Here is a 24,198-nt window from a genome sequence, read left to right on the forward strand (position 1 = left end):
TAGGTAAAATTTAACTTCTTCATTAAAAATTAACCAGACTGCCTATTTGCTATGGATTACAATACGTATATTTAAACCTACAGATTTAAGTCCACATGTTATATACTTGCATCATAATTTTCAAGCAAATGGAGATTAAATTTTTGCTCATCCTTACAGGAATCTGGCTAAGCACAAACAGCTGCAAACCATGTGTACACTAGCATGTGAGAAATGTGCATATTTGCAGTGACAGCACTTCACAATTGGACTATTTGTAGCAGCAGAGCAGAGTAGCATGTGGAAAAGAAGACTCAGAAAAGTTATATTTTTTCTAAGCTAGTGGCAGAAGAGACTATTTTTTTTTCTCTCCAGACTGCACAATTGTAAGCAAACAAGTACAAGTATCTTGCAAGCCCTGCAAAAGCCATCTGGCTCTCATGACACCCTTGCTGCATAATTCATACCTGCTGAAGTAATGCTTTGAAGGACAAAGAACGCAATCTCATTGTTAGTATTTCTCCAGACTTTCCAAACATAAATCCCTGCAGGGAAAAAACAGTCACAGTTTCTCATCTGATGTTTTTATATCAAAAAGTCTCCTACAACCCTCTGCGCATGTGTAAGTCTTGGGAAGAGTGCCATTCACATTCCTGGAACCTGAAGCACTGTTTTTCCTCAGAAAGGGAGCAACGTGACAAAGAAGGCAGGATCTTTATTGTAATGACTTCTTCATATTCCTCAGCAGCATTACAAGATAAATCAGCTTATCTAATTGTTGGCCTCTGTTCCAACCACTGCCAGAGGCATCCACTTACAGCAGTTGTACCAATGCCCTTTATGGTATAGACATCAATATGCAGTATTTCCTGCAAGCTATGAAAGAGTAGCAAGAGGACAGCAAATTATGCGTTTCTTTGTTGGTATGAAAAATGCTTTCTGCAAGGATAAGAGCCTATTTTGTATTTATTTTGCAAGAGTCTGCAAATTGTCAATTAGAAATGTCAGACTTTGACTTTTGTGGCCTGGCCCAAAACATTTTCAGTCATTCTGAATCCACACTGCCTTCAGTGGAGCTGTGTTTATTTAAACCAACAGAAAACATAGCCATATATTTAAGTAAGTACATCAATACAAATCATGCATCTCAGGATCAGCCCTTGCATTTATGCATGTTTTCATAAGCTCTGCTTGATGTTTTGCTTCTCAAAGTGCACTGATATGAGTTATACCTGCATTCTACTGGAGAGTTGAGAACTTCTAACATTTCATCATGGTGACACTTACTTGGATTATGTATGTTGCTAAGGTAATCACTCCAAGTAAAAGAAACATTAGAGAAAGTACCACAGTGTTTTTATTCCTCCTTTCTGGATCTTTTTCTTGAAAAGCCTGTGCAGGAGAAAAAAAACCAACCCAAATGAATACATATGCAGTGGCTGCCAGCTACATAAACCAACCTTCATCTCAAGAAACTTGACCTCTTTAATTTCTCATAACATATATTCTGGATCCTGAAATGAGACTGCACTCAATTTTCTGTTGAAGGTCAGAAGACATTTCAGCTTTCTGTTTAGCTTACATCTCACACTAAGTCATTCCACTAGCTCCAGATATTCCTCCTTTTCTCTGTCAGCCAAGTGCAGTCACACTGCACCCCACCTCTGGAGGATCACTTCCAATGAAAAATAATAGGTGATTCATCTGTTGGAGCAACAGAATCTATCAGCCATCAAGCTGCCTAGAAATCCTATCATTTTCCATCAGGTTCTCCTTCCAGTCTTCTCCAAGATGGTCACTGTACCTGCACTGGTAAGTTTCAAAGTTTGAAAATGCACAGGAAATGCACAGGAGACTCCTGTCCCCTCATAATAAGAGGCAGCAATTTGTTTACAAAGTCCATTATCAGTGCCTTTCAAAATTATCTGAGCTAACTTCTAAGAATTTAAGTAAAAACCAAAAAGAATATCAAAAGCTCTAGGGGCAAGCTTAAGCAAAGGGTGCATACACCACTGAAACAAACCTAACATATTTACAAGAACAGCTTGAGGCCTAAAAGACAGACATGTGCTTTATACAAAATGTAAGGGGAATGGAAAATAGACAAAACATTTCAATTAGAAAGAAGTTCTGATCCAAACATGCATGAACTGGAGAAGACAAATGAAACCTATCACGAAAATACCAGTATCCAATTTCCCAAAACAGTAATGAATGTATGTAGGTTGCGCTGGAAGTAATGCATCCTATTTATTTCCATGGAAGCTCCAACAGATGCAAAGAGCACAATAACATCATTTGATAGAGCAAATTATCAGCTACAAAACACTAATTTTTCAACAGAGTCACCATCATTAGCTATGCATTTTTACCAGCAATGAGCAAGAGACTTGTAAAGGACCAGCAATAAGCACTGTCTTTCTGGGGTTGCTTGGTGTGCCTCAAACACTTGTAGTACAAGGCCACCACCATGATAACCAGTTGAAGGCTGATATCAGTGAGTATGAGATCCTATTCTTTCACATGATAGCCTTGCTTTGCAGAAAAAACAACCTACCTTTCCTGCAAGAAACTTTTTGATTCAAACTTATCATTGACAAACTTGGTAGTGCGAACTTGCTTGTTTACAACCTTGGAACAGTGCACCTTGAAACCCAGCAGGCATAAAAGGATGCCTGAGAGATAGACCATGTCATCATTGTCTTCTTCATGGTCATTGTTGCTGTTTGCCAGTTCCAGACTACAACTTCCAGATGAGCAATGCTCAGCCTCCATGTGCTCCATTGTCTTCTAATCAGCACAGGGACTGGCAAGAGAAAGGTTATCTTCTCTAGCCTGATCCTTGCAATTGGAGCCTTCATCTTAGTCAGTGTTGCAACGTAGCAGTCAGAGTTTGTGGTCTGTCCAGGCTCCAGGAAATCCAGGACTGTTCCTTTCCTATCCCAAAAAACAGCAAGAATTGCTTAACCCATTGAGAGCTGCATCTTGGACTTCTTTGATGGATAATTACATATTGCCACTCCACAGACTGCTGTTTTGACTCTGGATCGTGGTGGTGACAGCACATCTTGTCACTAGAAATAATGTGATCCAGAAAACTGCTGCTTTCAGCTTCGTATTTGTTCAACAGTTCCTCACAAACTTGAATATGGGGTTCTTTCTGTTGCTGTGTGAACATCCGCGAGATCCATTTGGAGTAAATTGTGTGATATTCAAACGCTGCCACAATCATTTCCAACTCACTGAAGATGACGCTTAGCTCCATACACAGTTCCCTGGTGCTAATCTACAATGAACTGATCAAGATGCTCTTCATTTTGTGGTATGACAGCCACGTACAGATATCCAGAATGTGACTTGCCTTTCATATTGCTGTTCCCACTCCTGAAATGCATCGCCCATCACCTCACTGCTCTAACATCCACCATTTGATCTCCATGAACATTTAGCAAGCATCAATGAATGTCAGTGGGTGCCACATTTTCTGCATAGGGGAATTGAAATTTGTATCTTTGCATCATACTCACTTTGATGTCAGACACCAGCCTGTCAGACTGCCCCTCTGCTACTATGTGTCACACATCAACAAAACAGCATGGAATATTAGCAGGAAGGTTTGGTGTCTACTGTCATCCTTCTCTGACATCATGAGCAAAAATAATAAAATAGGAGGTATTACTTTTGGAGCAGCATTAGTAATTCCATTTTCTAAACAGACATCCAACATCTCTCTACATGCTCCTGGATACATGAGATACCTTTAGGAGAGACAAGGGACCTACATTTACACAAATGAGTCTCATCTAACCTTGCATACTAGCAGAGCATGAATGAAGTTCAAGGTTGCAGCCCATTTGCAAAAACTTACCCCAATGATTTTTCCAAATATAACAGCAAATGCAGGATGGACCCCACCTGAGACAGCAGCAGCAATCACTCCCAGTAGTACATATAGCCACTCAGGTTTATTCAGAGCCAGGATTCTTGAGTAAGGCACAGCAGGGAGATTTTCTTCCTGAAAAAAGAAAGAGAAGAATGCAATTTTTCCTTGGAAAGTTGCAGAATGTGAGAATTCACAGGCAGCAGGAGTTCATTAGGTTTTGAGTAGTAAACTGTCTTCATAAACTACTGAAAGCCCTCTCTTTGCACTCAAAGTGAACAAGCACACTGGAGATCTGTAGCTTTGCTTCTCCATATTCCAGAACTTCAACAGCACACTAAAAGTTTGAAGAAAAAAACGTAACAAACAGCTAAGTTATGAGGGGAGAATGATGGTCAGTACATTTCACTGAAAGTCAGGATTGGTTGGCATGAATGGCAACTTTAACACTTGCATCATTATGAAGAACTTCATACAATTCTTGCTGTTTAGAGCCAAGAAAAAATCCCTAGAGTTCAGCTGAATGCTAGTGGGCTGGCAGTAACACAATTGAGTATAGATGTCATCTATGCATCATCACCAAGAGCATGAAAGAGGCATGGATAATAGTGAGTTAGCCTATATCTCCTTTGAAAGTATAAAAAATGCCCTGTTCTGCTTTACTTATTTATTCAAGTGTCTGCGCCTTTACAGGAGCAGTTTTGGAAAAGCAAAAACTGAAAATATTGGAAATGGGACAAAATGTAAGGCAGAGTTATGGTAAACTACTGGTTTCCTGGTTATTTTATGCAGTGCTTCAGATGCCAAATTAGGGTGGCTAAAGCCTCAGCCATGAAAGCGGACTGATTTTTTTTTAATAATTAATTACAACAGTTGGACATTTCTTAAACTTGTGAATGTGATGAATATGTAAATTCATAAGCATGAACGTCCACAACATTCTGAAATGAAGTCTTAAACTATACTAAGTAAAGAGTCATCTTTTTTGAAGATATGTATCTTCTTGTGATAATAGGAATCAATCAGTCCCTTCACATTGTTTGAAGTATGTGTTAGCCAGAATCCATACTCAAAGGAGAAGGAATAAAGATACAAAGTAAACTAAGGTTTAAGGAATATAGATACAAAGTAAACTAAGGTTTATAAAAGTGGATTAAATAATCAGATGTTATTTTACAGATGAAATCCAGATGAAATCCAAAATTTCATGGATTTCCAAAAATTCAAGATTTTTGCTTAAGAATTTATACTTCTTCAATTTGAGGGTCCTGAAGTTAAAAAAAAAAAGAAAAAAAGAAAAAAAAAGAAAAAAAAAAGAGAAAAAAAAAAGAAAAACAAAAAAGAAAAACAAATAAAAACCCCAAGTAATTAAAAAAAAAAAAAATCACACAACTCCTGTCAACTTTTTCAGTGTATTTCATGTGAAAAATTACTGGAATCCAAGCAGTACAAAAATGGAAAGTTAAGCTTCTTTTGACCTGCCTACCTTTAGTCTAACCCAGAGATCACTAAAGCTCTTCTATGAACTGTAGTCAGCAAGCTTTACTCAACTTTGACAAATCAAGGTTTGCTTTTCAAATTTCATGACTTTTATTCTTGTTTGATATTGGTTAATTAAAATGTACTATCTGACTGTAAATATCCAGAACTGAATTTTGAGAGCATATACTGAGTCAGCGATTGAGAGGCTGCAGGAAAGCAGAGCTGGGGGAGATAGAGTTGTTTCATTAACAATTCAAAACGTTATGGTCTTAATACATATTTTCTTTTTGATACGCATGCACTATGATATTCAAAAGTGCATTAAAGCTTAGCAAGCACATCCCATAGACTATGTTATCCACTAATATCAGCACTGGAAAGTACTACAAGGTAAAGAAGAATCTTGCAACTGAAATCTAATGTTTTAATTGGATAGAATTAAAATTTCACTGACACTAAAATAATGTCCTAGTTATAAGAGGTTTGATAAATAAACAACAAAACTTTCCCTAACTTATCATTTATCTCACTACATTAATAATGTTGAAGTGAAGTTTTGGTAAGATGTACATGATTACCTCATATTCCTGGGGCAAATACTCAACCTGGTGAGTACAGCCTGTGGTAGGATCAGAAAGAGGTTGCGTGACTGTCAGCTATCTAAAAATAATTAAAATTACGTGGTTTATGATTATGCTTACATACAATCACTAAAATCTAAGCTGAAAGCTTTAATACCAACCTCCAGCTCTTTTTTTTTCTTCTTTTTAGAGGACTTTTTCTTAGAAGAGGATCTTTTGCTCTTGTATCTGCTGGATCTTCTACGAATGCTGCCTCTCCCAGTTATCACTGGTTCTTCAAAGTGATCTTTAAGGTTCAGTTTCTCCACAGAACTACTTTTGTCATTTTCCTCATATTCCTCGGCTTCAGTTTCTTCATCTTCTTCTGACATACCATCATCTTGAACATCACTGCTTCCGCTCTAGTGAGAATTCAGGATATATGATCAAAAGACATTTTGAGCAGGAAGAAATAAGAGTGAAAATCATTTCTCATGACTGCTGCTGCTTCAAGCAAATGGCCACTGATATTTATGGGACAAATGTTTTGGTGTGTAATGGCACAGCAATAGGCTAGCATCCAAAAGAAATGACACAGTTAGATGAAAAGGATAAAAATGGTAAATGATTTGCCCTTACTTGCTGCATTACAAGAGAATAGTAGACTCCCTTCTGCAACATGAGTTCACTGTGTGTTCCTTGTTCAACCACAATGCCTTTCTCAAATGCAGCAATAGTGTCAGCAGTCCTGATGGTAGACAATCTGTGTGCAATCACAATAGTGGTACGTCCAGTCCGAGCCTTGCAGAAAAACAATAGCAGTTTACATCAAAATGTGCATGACTACAACTGATAAATCAAGGTTATTTTTGGCATTTATAATACAAAAATATCCAAACTTAAAAAAATTTTGTACAAGTGTATTTTTAGGAAGTGTAACATTTGCATGACTTCTGAAAAGACTTTACAGAAAATTGCAGAGTAGTGGAACACAGTTGGAGTCAGAAAGGTGCTTTAGTCACTCCCCAAAACCCTCTTCCAGTCCTTTGAAATAAGTTACTTCTCAAATGTTCAACTAATACAGTCTCAATTTTGCAGCTAGATTGTCCCAAGATAGGTCTGCAGATTATAAGCTCCAATGCCCTGCAGCTCTCAAATGCAGCCAAGTTGTAGGCACATCTCTCACGCAGTGACTGTGCACATGCCAGCCTGCAGCTGCCAGAGAAATTTCTTCCCTCCTTGCTGACACCTGGAGTAGGTAGAGATTTGGAGAAAGGAAAAACCAAAAGGTAGTTGTGCAACAAGTATGCTGTGTAGCCATAGAAACTGCCAAAAGTTACTTGCTGCTCAAGTACAGTGAACCAGCACTGTAAAGGTGTGAAAAGTGTGGAGAAGATGACAGCTTAGTAGAAGAACTACTCCAAGGAAATTTGGATTCTTGGGGCTCAGTGATATGAGTCACTACAAGCCTTTGCAAGAGCTCAGTTCTGGGTGGTTTCCATGCTATGCCCTAATACGTAGAAGTGCAAAGTCTTCAATCACTCCAGCTGAGACTTGTGATCAGAACAAGCAAAATACCTCAAAAAGATGAAAGGTTATCCAAAGAGCATCTTACTATATGCATCTACATACAACTGCTCAGAAGTGATGTGCATTTGTGAGGTTAATAGCTCCTCAGTTATGGAAATAATGACTAATGTTAGCACCACTTTTTCCATTAAGGGAATGTGAGAAGAAATTCATAAATCCCCTTCAGAGGCTACATTGACGGACATCAAACAGCTGTATAAAGATAAGTAAGTTATGATTCAGGGTTCATTTCGTATGTTTTGAGAAGACAGAGCATATAGAACAATTGCCTTAATTTGGCAATCTCTGTTATCCACTAAATCAAACAATATGCTTCTGGAAGAAGTGAGTACATACTCAGAATTAAAGAACATGCAAAAGACGACTTGATTATAATTGAAGCAGAGTCATTATAGTGCTTGTTTTCACAGTAATAGTCTCACCTACGCAAGTCAGATTAGATGAAAGTTACTTTGGCATCTTTGTACTATCTCAGATTTAATAACATCAGTACAGGGACATGAATTTAGCAGCTACATATTACCTCAGATTTAAACTGATTGGTGATAAAGGTGGTAAATTCTGTATTTCCCTTGAGCCATACTTGTAATTCATATCTCTGTTCATAACTACTGAAATGAAAGGCAGGATTTTTCACTTTAGTTTTTAACACATTAATTATTTGATACATGAAACAACACTCCAGTCCAGCCACGCAGGGTTCTTTATTATCAGTTTTTGAAAAGTGTCTGTATTCCACTGTATCCTGAAACTGTTGATGTAATAGGGCTGTGAGGAAAGGACTGTGAGCTGGAGGGTCTAGAGGTACAGGTATGGCCTAGCAGCTTGAGCAGTGGACTGATTAAAAAAAAAAAAAAAAAAAAAAAAAAAAAAAAAAGGAGCAACAGATTATAGCAACTGGCTCTGCTTTATGCTCTGTGTGGGGGTCTGATGTGCACCCAGTTTCTGTAAAGAAAGAAAATGTCTCAATTCCAAGAACTTTCTGAAAATTATGAAACAACTGTGCAACAAAGAACCAGTATGAAGAACACTGTACTATACATTGCTGTTATTCTATCTGAAAAAGGCCATTCAATCCTCATGCCTTGCCTTCCTAACATGCTAACCATATTTCACCAACAAATGAACGTCTGACTTGAAAAGGAAGCATAGGTTCTAGCTACATAAGTGTTTTTTTTACTGTTATTGCTAATTACTAAAGACAACTGAAATGATTCCTAATTAGAATTGTTTTAAATTCCATTTTAACCCCAAGACTGGGGGTTAAATCTAAATTTTGTTTTCCAGTTTGCATGATTCCAATGGAAAGCTGCTCTAAAAACTGTAAGTTAGTTTTTAATTGCTACTGAACATATTTATGGTCATTGACAGCTTCAATAACATGACCCTTACCTTATCAAGAGCTGCTTGAACTACATATTCACTTTGAGTATCTAGAGCGGATGTAGCTTCATCCAGAAGAAGAATCTTTGGATTTCTTGCCAGGGCACGAGCAATAGCTATTCGCTGCTTCTGTCCTCCACTCAGCTGAGCCCCTCTCTCTCCTACCATGGTGTTAAATTTCTGAGAAAAATGTTTAAAAAAGAAGTTGGGACACCTCTAGAAAGAAATCCTCACTTCTCTGCACTACTAAAAGCACTCAGTTTCTAGACAAGAGATATGTTTATCTGACTGACTTAAACATAATCAGAGCAAACACACAACTATGTCCACATGCTTAGGCCTTAGCCAAGCCCTCCTACCCCATTACACACTTGACATGTCAACATTTGAACTTATGTTCCTTTAAAGTCCCAATCTTTACTGCTTGCCTAAGAATGGTCCAAATCCTGGATTTTTCCCATGACAAGCCCATAAAAGTCATCTCCGCATTTGCCAAGGGCTGCATATGTTTATATACATATAACACATATACATACACACATACACGTATTTATATATGCACACATCTAATAGGTGTAAAGCATCTGAAGGAGCTCAAAGCCATGAATATCAATTTACGGAAAGCTAAAGCACTCAGCTGCTAAAACCAGCCTTAGTTCAGGTCATGCTTTTTCACTTTCCTTTCCTATTTTCTACTGAATGTACAGGCTGCTCCTGACAAAGTACTAGATTTCTACATCTTCTCTTTCAAAGCCCAACTCCTCCCAGGCTATGTGAGAACAGCACATGTGGTAATATAGCTTCCTTCTTCCTCAGTTAATGCATTGATATTTTTTCCAGATTTAGCGCAAATCCTTTGAGGGGAACCAAGCAAAGGCAGTGTCCCTGAGCTGAAGACTAGTAAGAGTATTCTGGGCAATTATACCACAACTTAAATTCTCATGCTCTCTCTGCCAGAAACAAGACACCAGCCTAAATGGATCTTTCATTATTCTACTCCAAAAAAAATTCATAAACTCACATCAGGCAGTCGAGATATGAAGTCAAAAGCATTGGCTTCCTTGGCTGCTTGTTCAATGTCAGCATCAGAAATGTCTTCTCTGCCATAGCGAATGTTCTCAGCTATTGTTGTTGCAAACAAAACAGGCTCCTGGCTCACAATACCAATATTTTCTCTTAGCCACTTTACATTAAGTGTCCGAATATCCCGACCATCTAAGGTGACCTGAGATTAAAAATGTATGTCAGAAGCTGAGGAAATACATTCTACTTATAAAATGTCAAATAATTTTTATTAAATAAGTATCAGCTACGAGGACAAAAATGGTGAAGCAGCAATAACAGAAGTTTTTGCATCTGCTGCAAAACATACAAAATGGTGAGGAGCAGCATAACCAGAGAAGACGTTAGGTTTTTATTCAGTAACTATTCAGTCTGAGAACAAATCTGGCTTAAGAGTTTTCCAACTTTCCTATAGGCTTTTTACCTTGTTTACATGCCTCCATGCCACAGTTTATTGTCTTATGGTCTTCCCAGCTATAGCTATGCAATTGCTTCTGTGGCTGTGCTTTACCCCACAAAGAAACAACCCAAGTCAAAATAAATGGGAGGTCATTTTTCTTTTACTAGATCATTTGCAATGCGATCCTCAAAATATTTGGAAAATCAGCACAGAAGAGGAACAGTAAATTGAAACACAGGTAGGAATGAACCACAGAAATATCAAGTTTAAGAAGCTACTATGCTGATAATTGATAACTATCTCAACTGCAGTGATAGCTCAGTATTTAAGAGCACTCAACTGTTGGTATTATTTTTCTCCATTTTGTGTCCCCCTTGGAAGTTTCTGAGAAAAATTTACCATTCCCTGATTGCATGGAGCAATGACGGAATGATGAGTGATTGTGGAAAATTTTGCTGTGGTATAGCAGATAGAGGAAAAATAAGACAGGAAAAAGACTACTTAAATAGGAAAACTCTCTCCAATTTATGACCAATGAAAAAAAAAAAAAAGCAAAAAGTTTTGTTGGATACTACTTTGCTTCAAAACAAATACAGTATCTTAAAAAACATGTTAATGAAAATAGATTTGAATAGATACAAGTTTATAGACTTGTGGTACTTACTATTGGTATCACAAAGAAGGGGGAGAACAATGAAGTCAGGCCTCCAGAAAAAGATGGTTCATTTGAAGTTTAAATTATGGAAATACATACATACAAAGAGAAATGCTCAGATCTGATCAACAGTCAAAGATTCAGTCAACATGGAAAACTTACACGTATCTTACTAGTGTGTTGTGTTGCTCCCCAACCCTTCCTCCTCCTCCAAATCCCTTAAACTACAACACGCTTAAGAGTACTCACTTCTCCTTGGTCAGGATCATAGAATCTTTGCAGCAGCTGAACAGTGGTGCTTTTCCCACAGCCACTAGCACCAACTAAAGCAATGGTCTTCCCAGTTTGAACTTTCAAGTTTAGACCTTTGAGGATCTAGAAAAACAAACAAACAAACAAACATATATATCTCAGTTTGACAAATTTGATTAGAAAACAGCCTATCAATGTAATTGTAGCAATAATCAAGGCAGTGGTAAAGGGGCATAGTTTAAGTGCTGTGCATTATCAGTAAATTAAGCATATCTGGGAATATTCTGGGGGCACTGATAGAAAAAGAGTTTGCATTTGTGCTTGTGTAGTGTTTTAGTTTTTGAAATAGGATGGCTACATACAACCTGTCTTTTGGGAATGATTTCTGGTCTCTTTTAGCTACCAAACCAAGCCTGGGAGTTATTTGAGAAGATTGATAAGTGGAACAGACCAAGTTCATGCCAAGAAGCATTTTAAGAGTTCCCTCCAGCACTGACAATCGCATTTCAGTGCCTGGGGAAATTCCTGAGAAAACACATACCAACTAATAGAGATGTAGCCCTGGTATTCTAAACCTGCTTGCTCTGTTTCTGTGATTGGTGAGATTTGGCAGCAGATTCGGGACTTATACTCTCCTGATTCTCCATTTTCCAGTGTTTAGTTATGAATCTTGAAATAAAATATTTAGCTTTTTTGAAACACTTTGAAATACTTTGAAATACTACTGCTGAGAAACAAGTTTGCTTTCCTCTATTTTTTGAATGTAAAAGGTTGTTTTGACAAGGTAATAGTTGGAAAGTCCTTAATAAACCTCCAACCTTATTGCTAATAGCCTCAGAAAACTAGGGACAAAATACAAATGAATGGTACCTTTGTTGCCATTTTCACATTTGGGAATATTTTACCTCAAAATATGTCAATTTTATACATGAGTAATGCTGTGTTCTTGCCAAAATATTTGGCTGCCATGGGAACTCTTCTTGTTTATACCGGGTTGATTTATAATTTTGCCCACACATGTTTTTGTAATGAGAGATCAAAATGATTACAATATTGCTCTCCTTTCCCTGTGTCACAACCAGTGAGGTCTGTGTCTTTCAAAAGCTGACATCATGATACCTACATTACCAAGCTAGAGCTACATTCTGAATACCAGGTGCAAATAGTTACAATCACCCAATTGTCTAACTCTCCTATCAGGTAAGATGTTATCAAAATTAACTGGCAATTGCTGGACTCCTTAAAACTCTGATCTAGTTTAGTCTACAAAGGGGATATTACACCATGTTACATCAATTGCCTGGGAGACTAGATAACTTCTAAACATCTTTGCTGTTTCTTTTTTACTCTATTAAATAACTAATGCTATTAGCAGAGAAAGTTGTAGAATTGGGAAAGATGAAAAAACATTCCTTATTTTCCTCCCTTTTAGCTTGCAGGCTCAATATGAGGCTTATCTGCCTGGAGAGTATTTCTAGGAAGAACAATTAATGGTCTGATGAAGGCTGCCCTGTCACCTCTGGTTTCTGAGCCAAGAGTAAAATAAAAAACCTTCAGTTAGGCAGAGAGCCCAGATCTGGTTCCATCCTTTGGTGCTCTTTGTTCTGGAAAAGGATTTGATGTGTGATGGGACAGACTCCAGATAACTGAAGTGACACATTCAAAGAAACAGCCATAGTGAAACGAAATTCCCCATCCTCATCTGTCAGTTGGCATATTCAGTCCTCAATTGTTGACACTTGAAATCTTTACTTCTACTGGTTTCTTAATCATCAAAGAACTGTGGCAAATCATTCTTTCACTATTATAAATGTCTTCAAAGGATTACAAACTGTTGGTTTATCTCTACCATACTCAACAATACACAACTGTATCACCACAGGATTAGATCACCATGACAACGAAATAACACTGCACGATACAGTCACTGAGGAAGTTCAGCTGGCAGAGGATATGAACATTTGCTTATTGAAGAGCAATTTTAACACTTGTCCAGAATAGCGTTAGATTTGCTAATGTATGTTTGGAGAGGCAAGACTGGATTCATCTGGAGGCATGCTGTTACAAAGTCTAACTATCTCACAGGTCAATTCCTCATGCAGCAAATCACGACAATTCAAAACAACCAGGAGACTGCAAAGAGCAACTCCAAGGCTTAACTGTAAGGTGTGGGTAAGGTTGGGAGTTTTAGTGACAAGTATTTGGGAAGGGGGGGGGAGGGGGGTTGGGGGGGGGCAACAACGAAGAAAACCCTTATTTCATTTATCATCAATCTTGTACACAGAAATTCAGAGTAGGAGCAACACAAAACCTTTTCTTAGCTTTGTCCTGCGCAGAAGAATAGTGCACAGGTGGTGACAGTGGTAGTAGATAAACAGCTTTATCTTTTGACATTGTTTGCTTTTTCCCTCAGCTCACAACCTCCAAAGGTGGGAACGCATTTAGCATACAAGAAAAGCAAAAAAAGGATTAGAGAAAAAATCTTGCATGTGGGCTGTAGTAATAAGTATACTATTATATATATATATATATTTTATATATATATATATATATATATAAATATATAATATATATTATTATATTATATTATTAATATATAATATATAATATATATATTAAATATATATATTAAATATATATATATATATATATATAAATATATATATATATATATATATATATATAAAAAAAATATATATATATATAAGTGGGCTGTAGTGTAAGTATAGCAGGTACATCTGAAATTTACACTTACTGTAATATCAGGCCTGGACGGGTAACTGAAATGGATGTTTCTGAATTCAATTTCTCCTTTGAGCTTATCTGGTTTGTAGCCTTCCTTAGAACTGCCATCTATAAGCCGTTTCTGGAAAGAAGTTTTGAACATATAGTGCTCATTACTTTGGAATATTTCTACTGGATACATTGCTCAGTACATAGCTGATGGCTTACACTGCATCACACCATTGCAAAGCAGTTACAGATTATTTGCAGGACACTGAATGCAAGAGAGCAAAGTTTAATACTACAATTATGGTGCATTTTCAAGTGCAAACGAACAAGAATTGTAACTGAATAACTTATTATCTCACAGACAAAACACAGTGCTCAGGAGGAGTTTTACACCCATTTAGAGAAGAATGATATAGCTATTTCTGTACAAATTTTGGACTTCTACTTGTTTTAATTATTTCATATACACAGATATCCAATTGCTGCACAACAGCAGGACTGAGATTAATATAGCTTCATTAGCAGTATTTAAATTCCAAACAAACCCACAATCAAAGCACCAAAACACCACCTCAGCCAAAACTGTGCATATATGCATTTAAGAAAATAAAAACGAGCAGTGCCATAATTCTTTCCCAAGGGAGCCATAAAACTAATATTAGAGAAGACTTCATCTATAATGATGCACATACCAGATCACCTACCACTCATCGTAACAAATAATGAGGTAGTTTTCTTCATTTGAAAAGCAACATTAATTTAAGTGCTGAGCATCTATAGAGCTCATGATCTGGGTTGTGGGGTGTTTTTTGGGGGGGGAGTGGGAGTGGGGAAGGTGGCTTGTTTTTCTTTTTTTTTTTTTTTTAAGCACAAGGTGAAATATTTAAGTCTGGTTGAAATGCTTTTCTCTTTAGATTCTTACCTTATTGATAATTTGATATACTTCATAGGCAGCCCCACGTGCATTAGCCACACTCTCCAAGTTGGGAGCTGCTTGTCCTAGGGAAAAGGCTCCAATAAGCACAGAGAAGAACACCTGCAAGAGAGAGAGAAAAGCCTTGATGTTAATAGTGATTACAGACTCACCTAGCTGTCACATAACCAGAACAACTCTGTGCACCCTTTCTACGGAAATTAAATGTTCAAGTGAAAGGTATATTTCAGTCACTCTTGTCCACTCCCACTTTTTTCTGCAATGATTGGTAACTTTTTTCACATGTGCTTTTTTTTTTTTTTTTTTTTTTTTAAATCATCACCTGCAAACAGAACTCATCTTTCTCTTTTACTTTTTATTTTTTATTTTTTTTCCAGATATCATCAAAATTAAGAGACCCTCAACATTTCAAAATTTAGTCAAGGGTTTCCTACTCGAAGTCTATAGTTGGTATTAATTTAATGGACACTTCAGATAAAGAAGGGATCATAAACACTTCTTACATAACAGAACTCTCTTGATTCTGCAGAATTACTATTTTTTTTTTTAATGTTGCGCTCTCATACTTACAATTAACACACGACCAATGTCATAATTTTCTTGCTCCTCAGCAGTGAGCTTTGTTCCATACCAAAATGCAAGTGCATAGGATCCAAAAATAAGAAATTGTGAAACACCCAGAGATGTATTGGTAGTAATAGATTTTTTCACTCCAACACGTCTGGCAGCTTCTAGATTAGTATCATATCTGAAATAGATAGGGAAACCATAATTTGACAAGCCATCAGATCAGTGTTTCCTGACAAGGGACTAGCAGATATAGAATTCCTTTGAATAATTTTGTTTGGACACGTGCTGAGATCATCTAATCTTGTCATTCACATTTTTAGATGACAGCACTACAGAAGGCATACTTTGAAAACATTTAAGTAGCATGACTTCATCATCATGACAAAAACCATCACCAGAGCAATTTGTTTGCGTTAGCCTTAAAGGAGGTCTTGAAAAATGTTTATCAACATTATCTATCAAAGATAAATTCACATTTACAAATAAATAAACATGAACACAAAAATAAATACTATGGATGAAGGCAGTTAAATAGAAGCCAGAGTGATGCCAGAGCAGAAGATGACTGAAAGCTCCTTGCAAATGTAAGAGGGTTGCTCCAAAAGCAATGCCTCTTATTTTGTTCTGTTGGCCCAGGACGTCAGAGGCAGATTTTGCTGGTACAGCAGCAGAGGCTGAACTTTCCCACCAGTTATATGTTGTTGCTGTACGACAGATGGCAGCAGAGGGACAGTCTGTTAGACTGGTATCTGACATGGAAGCGTGCATGAAGTAAAGCGATGGAACTGAATCCCTCCATGAAGGAAAAACAGCACCCATTGACATTCGTCAGCTCTTGCTGAACAAATGTCCAACTAGTGGATGTAAGCACAGTGAGGCAGTAGGTGGTATGTTTCAGCAGCGGCAGCTACAACACGAAAGTCAAGCCACGTTCTGGACAGACATGTATAGCTGTTATACCACCAAATGTAAAGTGTTTTGATCAGCTCATCCAAATGCATCAACTAATGGTGGCTCCTATGCAAAAAAAGAGTGTTTTGCAGGTGAGAATTTGCTCTATCAAATAGTGTTATTGTGCACTTCTGTATCTGTTGTGGCTTCCATGGAAATAAATAACAGACTTTACTTTCAGAGCAATCTACGCAAATATTGTGAAAGTACTATGCCTTGAAGGGTCCTAACTCTGAGGTAATCTTGTAAGAGTTATGTAGGAGTCACAATCTACAGTTTGAAAGTCACTAGGGGAAGTCTAGTTAACCCCACAGGAAGACACTAATTTCTAGGAAAGCCACTAGTACCAAAGCTCTTCTTTCATTTAACGTGAGCAAGTGTGGAAGGAGAGAAAAGATGCCACCTTAGCGGGGAAAAAAAAAACCAAACAAAAACAACCCAGAAAACAATGGAAAAAGGAGAAAATAGTTAAAAAGCAGTTTGAAGTAGTTCTCACCACTGGACTTGGTAAGGACCAAGAAAGTCTAATCTATGTCATTTCTTGTATTTTTTTTTTTTTTCCCCTTTACTTTTTATAAAGTAAAGAAGTCACAAATTTTTTGCAAATTCATAGCAAATCCAGTTAAATAGAATATGATATAGAATATCCAGAACTCAGTCCTTAGAAGGAGACATGCAGAAGCAGGCAGCAGGACCCTGAGCTAGAACTACCATCTAAGAAAATTTACACAAGAGCGGGACAAATTGCTGTCGAAAAAGAAGAAACATGAGTCATCCAGTCTAGATTTTCTGCTTTGCCTTTTCCAGCTGGATGATACTGGTGACATAACGTATCTACATAGTTAATATTATCATTTTGCAGATGTATCTAGTAACAAGTGTTACATTTGTGATTAGCCACATTTGGCTTGTAAAAGGTAAGTTGCTAGATTACGTGACTAGGACCAACGCTGCATTATGCCAACAGATGTTATTTGCAAACCATTACAGCAATAAAAGGCAATGATGCAATTCTACTTAAGACCAGTAACCAGTGAGGCTTAAATGTAAGCCATTAATCAAAGATCAGAACAGTAATGCATGTTCTAAAAAGTCATCTATTAACCATGTGCTTGGCTGTATTTGACTACTAGGTAAAGACAACCTTGCCACCGCTTTCATTTCTAAATTAGACTCCAGATCTCATCCAGAAGAGAAATTTGAGGCTATGCTACAGTGATAACACCAAACAGCCTCTATTGACTATGACTAGTTATGTTTATCTTCAGGTGAGCTATACACTTACAGAAGAATAAACGGTCGCCAATGAGAATCTTACTGCCTTGCCTCTCCGAAAACAAACAAAAAAACCTCAACCAAAATAAAATGAAACCCACAGTCTCACACACATTCTGTATTTTAAATACAAGCATTAGTTCAAAAAGCTTACTTTGCTAATGCCTTCTGCTGTCCATTGAAAGCCACAACAGTCCTGATTGCAGTCAAGACCTCTTCTGCCACAGCTCCTGCTTTGGCATAAGCAGAAAGCTCTTTAGCTGTAAGGGATGCCAGAAGCTGGAAGTTGAAAACTTTATGTTACTGCAGCATACTGAAGTGATATGCACACCGTGTTGGTGAATAAGAGCAATTAACAATCAAGGGAAAGGACAGAACATTAGAAAAACAAGGTCATCTCCTCTGGGCCCTGAATTACTCTCAACTCCAGCTTTTCTCATAGTGTTCCTACTGCAGTTAAAGACCGTATCACATCAGCTGATGACTTAAGATATTCTTTCTGGGCTAAGGACAAGTACAATCTACACTCTTATGTGCATGGGATCAAGGAGGTGAGTTGTAGTTGGTTGGGCTCCCATGAAGAAGTATGGGAACTCTACTTCATAAGGAAGAATTTAATGGACTGTAGCAATAGCACTATTCTCTAGATAATGGGAATAAACAGCATTTTTTCAGAATGGTTCTCAAGAGCATATTCAAAAAAAAAAAAATCACAAACTGAAGTGTTCAGAATCTAAAACAGCAGTGAATATTAAATTATGTATGCTAATCACACTACAGTTCCCAATACAGCTTCCTACCTTCTCTGAAATACTTGAATAGGGGTAAAAAAACCTATGTAAGTGACCTCTTGGAAGTGCAAGCACTACCCATAAATGTGACTACAGTACATGACAAGGGAAAAACCTTTCCTTGTCTGAAAGGGAAGACTATATGTACTCCATAGATGCAAATCTTAACAGCATGAAGCCTGGTAAATCATTTGCAAGAAATGTGGTGTCTTCAGGCAGTGCTCTGCACAAGAAAAATACTATGCAAGGAAGATGCTGATGCAGATTCTCCTTCTGCCACATGACATGGAGACAGACTAGACAGATGGGAGGAATGGCATGCAAGTAAGTGCTTGAGAACCCACAGAAGCTACAGAAGCAGAAATTACAAAGGAAGTGTGGAACAAACCTCCCAACTTAGAAACAACTCTAGGTTTATCCCATTATGACCCTCCTCTCTGTATATGAAAAGAACTAGTTTTGTTTGTTAACCCCAGAATACTTACAGTTGACCACACTGCAGCTGATGCAGCAAGCAGTGGACTGACTGACAAAATCACCAGCGTTAGCTTCCACCCATGGACAAATCCTATAATAATCCCTGTCACAAATGTGGAAAAAAACTGTACAAATATGCAGATCTTATCTCCAATGCCTTCATGAATGGTGTTGATATCACTGCAAATAACAATAGAGAAAAAAAGATAATTGTTAGCTTTCAATAATTCTACCTCTCCCCTATTTCATCCTGCATGGCTATTTCTTAACTGGGATACCAAAACTTCTAACCGCAGCTACTGAGCAGTACCACTAGTCTCTCTGTGGCCAAAGCAAAGCACGCACCTATTTTTTAGGAGTAGTTTTCTTTACTTTCTACCATTTCCTGCTGTTTCTGTGCCCTGTTACCAGGTCACTTGTGACCTGGTTTCCTTACCCAGAATCCAAATGGAGTAAAACAAGTAAGCAGCCAAACTGCTTACTCACCTCCTGTGACCCTCTCCAAACCACTCTTTCCTTTGTGCTCTCCAATATATTTCACACTCCTAATTTAGGTTACAGCCTCAGAGAAATTGTTATGTCCATTCTATATGAAAATCATTATTTGGAAGAACCTCTGTTTTTCCTTTCCCATTTTCTCTTCAGTGAGTACAGACACTAGAGCTGAGAGGAATTTCATTTTGGGTTCTCTTCCACTTTTCAGGACATAGCTCTGACCAAAGCGGTCTTAAAACCCGGAAAAGCCTGAACTTGTACATACAGTCCTATTGCATCTTCAATCATAGTCCTAAAATCTAAATCCACTGAGGAATATGGAAAAGTACCAAGGACTAAGAGACATTGGACTGAGTCCAGCCTGAGGTCTGACATGATAAAAGCATGAGTTCGCTTCCATTCAATAATGTGTCAGAGCTTTTCAGTATTTGTAAATAGTTGGAAACAGCAGATTTTTTTGTTTAGTACTGTCTGCCACATACTTCATAAACGCTACAAAGCCCACATCAGACAAGTAGAATACTTCATTTCACATCATAACCCTTTCAAATGCTGATATCACAGAAATGAAACAAATGAAGTGGACAAATAATAATGAATTTCTCCCTCACAAATGTCTTAATTTCACTGTGATGGAAAAGGCTTCAGTGGTTTTGTTCATTTATTCTTTTAAAATAAAATCTCTGAGACTATCTTGTAAGTGTTTAAACAAAAACTGCCATTTATCTTCCCGCTCAGGAGGTCAAAAGCAAACAAAAACACAACAAAAAAAAAAAATACAGAGTCCTCACTCTGTAAGTCTAGTGTTCAGTGTTCCTATCTGGGTACTATCAAACCAAGCCATCTCCTGATGGAGCACTGCAAAAAAGAACTTCCGCCGAATCCTTGATGTTTGCCTTGTAGCAGCGATCAAAAATGTCCATACTTGGACGGTGCTCAGGATCAACACAGCAAAGCCAATTCCCACATAGTAGTAAGCAAACCTGTGATAAGGGAACAAAAGACCACATAACCTCACTGCTTCTTGTGGGAGAGGTTACACAAAAAGCAACAATAATTATGTACCCCACCAAAGTAAATACGGAAATCTGCAGCACATTACAGTGAAGCCCTTCTGAGCAGGTAAAAATTTGGATTCCACTCAAAGGGATCACACGCATACAAATTCCCCAAATATTCTGTTAATGGAATGACTATGACAACTCTTACTTTGTCATTTCAGCTTCTATATCTACACCTGTAGTTGGTTGGCAACTGGAATTATTTACTGAAGAACCTGTGGGGAAAAAAGTACTTATGAATGTAGCATACATAAAAGATAAATTATGACAATATAGGGTTACCACTTTCAAAGTGTTTTGTATTTTCCAATTAGGGCAAGACATGTGGCAGACACATTTATTTTTCCCTGAACTTCTAATAGCAAGTAGCTGACAAATGATGATACAGAAGTTATTCATTCTCCTCACCATCCTACACGAGATGAAACTGATAAGGTACATACTTTTTATTTGGTTCAAGCCATGACAATTGAACATGATCGAGTAATTTGCAAAAAGTTGAATTTTGTTAATCATGCACTCATTCTGTCATGTACAAGCCTTAGCTCCAGTAGCAAAACATAATGGTATGTGGGGAAGTCTAATTCTAAATTTACCTTCTGACATACTTGAATTCACACCGCTTAGAACAAAGGCATTTGTCATATCTCCAAAGATAATGATCATGAGTGGTAATCCAGTACCATTAGCAGCAGCTGCGATCAAACCAACCACCATCAAAAGTATATCCACCCAATCAGCATAGCGGAACTATGTGAACATTAAAGAAAAAGAGTAAAGTTATGCCTGGCAGTTTGCATACTAAATACAGTACAGCAGACATACTGAACACATTTGCATCTATGTATTCTAAAAAGCAGCAAGACTACAACTAAAAGAAAAATCAGAATGCAAGAAGAATTTTGTAGTAGGTCCCACATATATACAGTTTATTGAAATTTAAACAAGGGTGATTTATTGATCAGCACCTTGCTTCGATATACCAGAAAACAAAGTCTCTAATTGCAATTGCACCTTAAGGCTTACTTATCCTTAAATGTTTCCTCACTTTGGAAAAAGTAAAAACAAAAATAAAATAATAAAAAAAAACAACAACAACAAAAGTGAATATGAACTTCAATAGCTGCTCCTGGATGTGATTCATCTGAAATGAGAACATTTTATTCTCGACTGTGCTAAACACACTTCCAAAGCGTAAACAGACATGCAATAAACCACAGAACAATAGGAGTTCTCTTATTTTAGAAAAAGCAAGTCTGTGTGTAGAGTTACTTAGGAATAGCTGTTAGGTAGAAAAAATGGTCACAAAAACATAACCCCAGCCCTCTCAAACAGCAGGTCCTTCAGATATCAAGCACAGGACAAACCCTTTTTAAACAGAGCCCAGGCAAGGGTGTGCACAGTACATATAGCCTAGATCAGCCTCAGCACAGGTAAGCCTCATTCTCCAAACCAATTCCTTTTTAGTGCTCTAAGTGCTACCAATACACTAAGGCGAGGACTTTATGTAACAGCACCAAAGGTCTTCATAGGTCTCCGGGTTTTAGGGTGTTTTTCTTTTTTTCAATTTCTGAATCACAATTGATAGGCAAACAATTGACAATGACAAAAAAGTAAGCCACCAATCCAGGCACTGACCAGTTCAAAGATGCCAACCACCTTTTTCTCTGTCTTATCTTTTTTCCTAGAAGACACAGAATACAATTAACATAAGCATTTTTTAGCAAAATCATATTAAAAATATAGCCCCGCACCCAATATACCCATGGCCAATCTGCTGAGTTCAGGAAGTCCTACCTTTTTTTCTTGGCCTTCAACTGGTCACTCTCTTCAAGATTTTCCTCATGTTGGAAAGAAGGGTTATCATATTCCATGCTTGCAAATTCTGCAGAATAAAAAGCAGATTTTCTTAACATAACATTCCACTTTTTTTTCTAGTAGTCTGTTACAGCTTTTCCTGATAATTCTTTTGCTTTCAAAAGAAGAAAAATTTCAATTTCAAGCTTAAAGACTAATATTTTCTTCTATTCTTGGACAGACCAGTCTCTTCTTTTTGAAGCTTCCTTTCTCTTCAGTTTACCTGCTCCTCTCCTGAAAAAGCTTCCAGCTAGATTTCTGAGATGAAAACAGTTAAGAATATATTAACACAGACAAGCTATCAGAGACTAACTGAGCAATGATTCAACACTTACAGAAGTGGCTGCAAAAAACATAAGTCCTAAAGAAATAAGCAGAATTGCTTATAGTGAAAGTTATAACTGGTGTAGGTAACATTGAATACAGGTGAGTTCACTCAGGAATCATGCATTTGCCTGTAATAATCATCACTACTAGTTGCACTGCAGTAGTTGTCACACACTCACCTCCTTTGTGCTAAGGATAATCTACATAAGAGGACTCCTATCCTAGAAAGCTTAAAACTGTAAAAGCATAGGATGGGATATAATAAATGGATAAAGAAATGGTTGGGAAAAGGGCTCAATGCACCAACAATTTCCCATCCAAACTATCCTTGACTGCTGAGCGAGGAGAATTTTCTGTATACTCTTTTTCATATTCTCTCATCAGTCAGTTCAAAAAAAGACTTATATAAAAGACTTGAAATAACCTTAACAAGCCTGTCTAAAGAGCATTTTCTAGCCCAGACTAGGACACACCTAAATACGAATTTTACACAGGTAAATGAATTCTGTTGAAGTCGGTGGAATGACTCATGCATTAATGTCTTCTAGGTGGTGGCTTTAAGTTACTGAATTCTCAACAGAAACCAAGTGGGCTGAAATCATTAAGGAGAAAAAATCAGGTATGTCCAGTAAATTGCCAGCAAGTGTACAGACTTAGATACTGTACATATGCTGTCTCTGTGGTGGTGAGGAAAGATTTATGATGCACTTTCAGATACAGAGTTATGTAATATACTCTGTAAATGCATATGCTGTTTTTGTGCCTGCTACTTACCAGTTTCAGAGATGTCGTTTTCTGTGAAACTTACACTTTGATTCACTGTCATTCCTTCTTGTATGATTCTGAGATAAAAACAAAGGTTACGTTAAACAAAACACATGCAGAAAAAAAGAGGAAAAAAATGAAATTCTCCCCCTCCCCCCCAAAAAAGAAAGAAAAACAAACAAACAAAAACCCAAGTAACTCCCCTACCCCATACCCCACAAAGCCAAACATCAAAAGTTCCATATCAAAACGTTTGGAAAGAGTAGATATTTAGAATGTTCACATTACATCTGCATTTCTTCAGTGTCACTTTATTTAAGTAGCACAATTATCTGACTGAAATGTAATGATAAAGAAACATGTAATGGTGTGATTAAAGACTGCCTTTGAGGAAATCTTACTAAGTGCAAATTAGAGCAACAGGTTCTATCTCAGCAGCCTGTTTTAATAGTCTCTAGATGATTCACATTTGGATTAGTGTGGATGATTCAGTACAGGATAGAAGGTTTCCATCATTAGCTTGAACTAAACTTACTGGATGTAATACAATCATGATTATCATGCTAAGGACCAAAGATGTGCTCATGTATTTTGCCACGCACCTGCTAAGAAAAGTTCAGAGGTAGTAAGCAACTGAGGTGCCAGCTGTGCCCAGGCTTTACTTGATGCAGCTTAACACATACAAGCAGAAACACACACGAATTTGATGTAGGCTAAAA

At 37.4% G+C, this 24,198-nt stretch overlaps 1 protein-coding gene across 1 annotated transcript in view; it reads right to left on the minus strand.

Moving 5' to 3' along the window:
- ABCB5 (ATP binding cassette subfamily B member 5) overlaps positions 1 to 23,691 on the minus strand; it is a gene marked incomplete at both ends in the record, with an annotated part of 34,037 nt that extends 10,346 nt beyond the window's left edge. The window contains 20 exons of the mRNA XM_079538123.1: positions 447 to 524; positions 1,267 to 1,371; positions 3,848 to 3,994; positions 6,084 to 6,323; positions 6,541 to 6,702; positions 8,884 to 9,054; positions 9,896 to 10,099; positions 11,241 to 11,366; positions 13,999 to 14,109; positions 14,899 to 15,012; positions 15,481 to 15,658; positions 17,861 to 17,985; positions 18,983 to 19,154; positions 20,261 to 20,452; positions 20,679 to 20,745; positions 21,127 to 21,280; positions 22,169 to 22,214; positions 22,328 to 22,415; positions 23,489 to 23,556; positions 23,687 to 23,691. Of these exons, the coding sequence (XP_079394249.1) occupies positions 447 to 524; positions 1,267 to 1,371; positions 3,848 to 3,994; positions 6,084 to 6,323; positions 6,541 to 6,702; positions 8,884 to 9,054; positions 9,896 to 10,099; positions 11,241 to 11,366; positions 13,999 to 14,109; positions 14,899 to 15,012; positions 15,481 to 15,658; positions 17,861 to 17,985; positions 18,983 to 19,154; positions 20,261 to 20,452; positions 20,679 to 20,745; positions 21,127 to 21,280; positions 22,169 to 22,214; positions 22,328 to 22,415; positions 23,489 to 23,556; positions 23,687 to 23,691 (2,553 nt within the window). The remainder of the gene's footprint in view (positions 1 to 446; positions 525 to 1,266; positions 1,372 to 3,847; positions 3,995 to 6,083; positions 6,324 to 6,540; positions 6,703 to 8,883; positions 9,055 to 9,895; positions 10,100 to 11,240; positions 11,367 to 13,998; positions 14,110 to 14,898; positions 15,013 to 15,480; positions 15,659 to 17,860; positions 17,986 to 18,982; positions 19,155 to 20,260; positions 20,453 to 20,678; positions 20,746 to 21,126; positions 21,281 to 22,168; positions 22,215 to 22,327; positions 22,416 to 23,488; positions 23,557 to 23,686) is intronic.
- Positions 23,692 to 24,198: the final 507 nt, after the last annotated feature.

This window comes from Tetrao urogallus (genome assembly GCF_951394365.1).
Source record: "Tetrao urogallus genome assembly, chromosome: 7".
NCBI lineage: Eukaryota > Metazoa > Chordata > Aves > Galliformes > Phasianidae > Tetrao > Tetrao urogallus.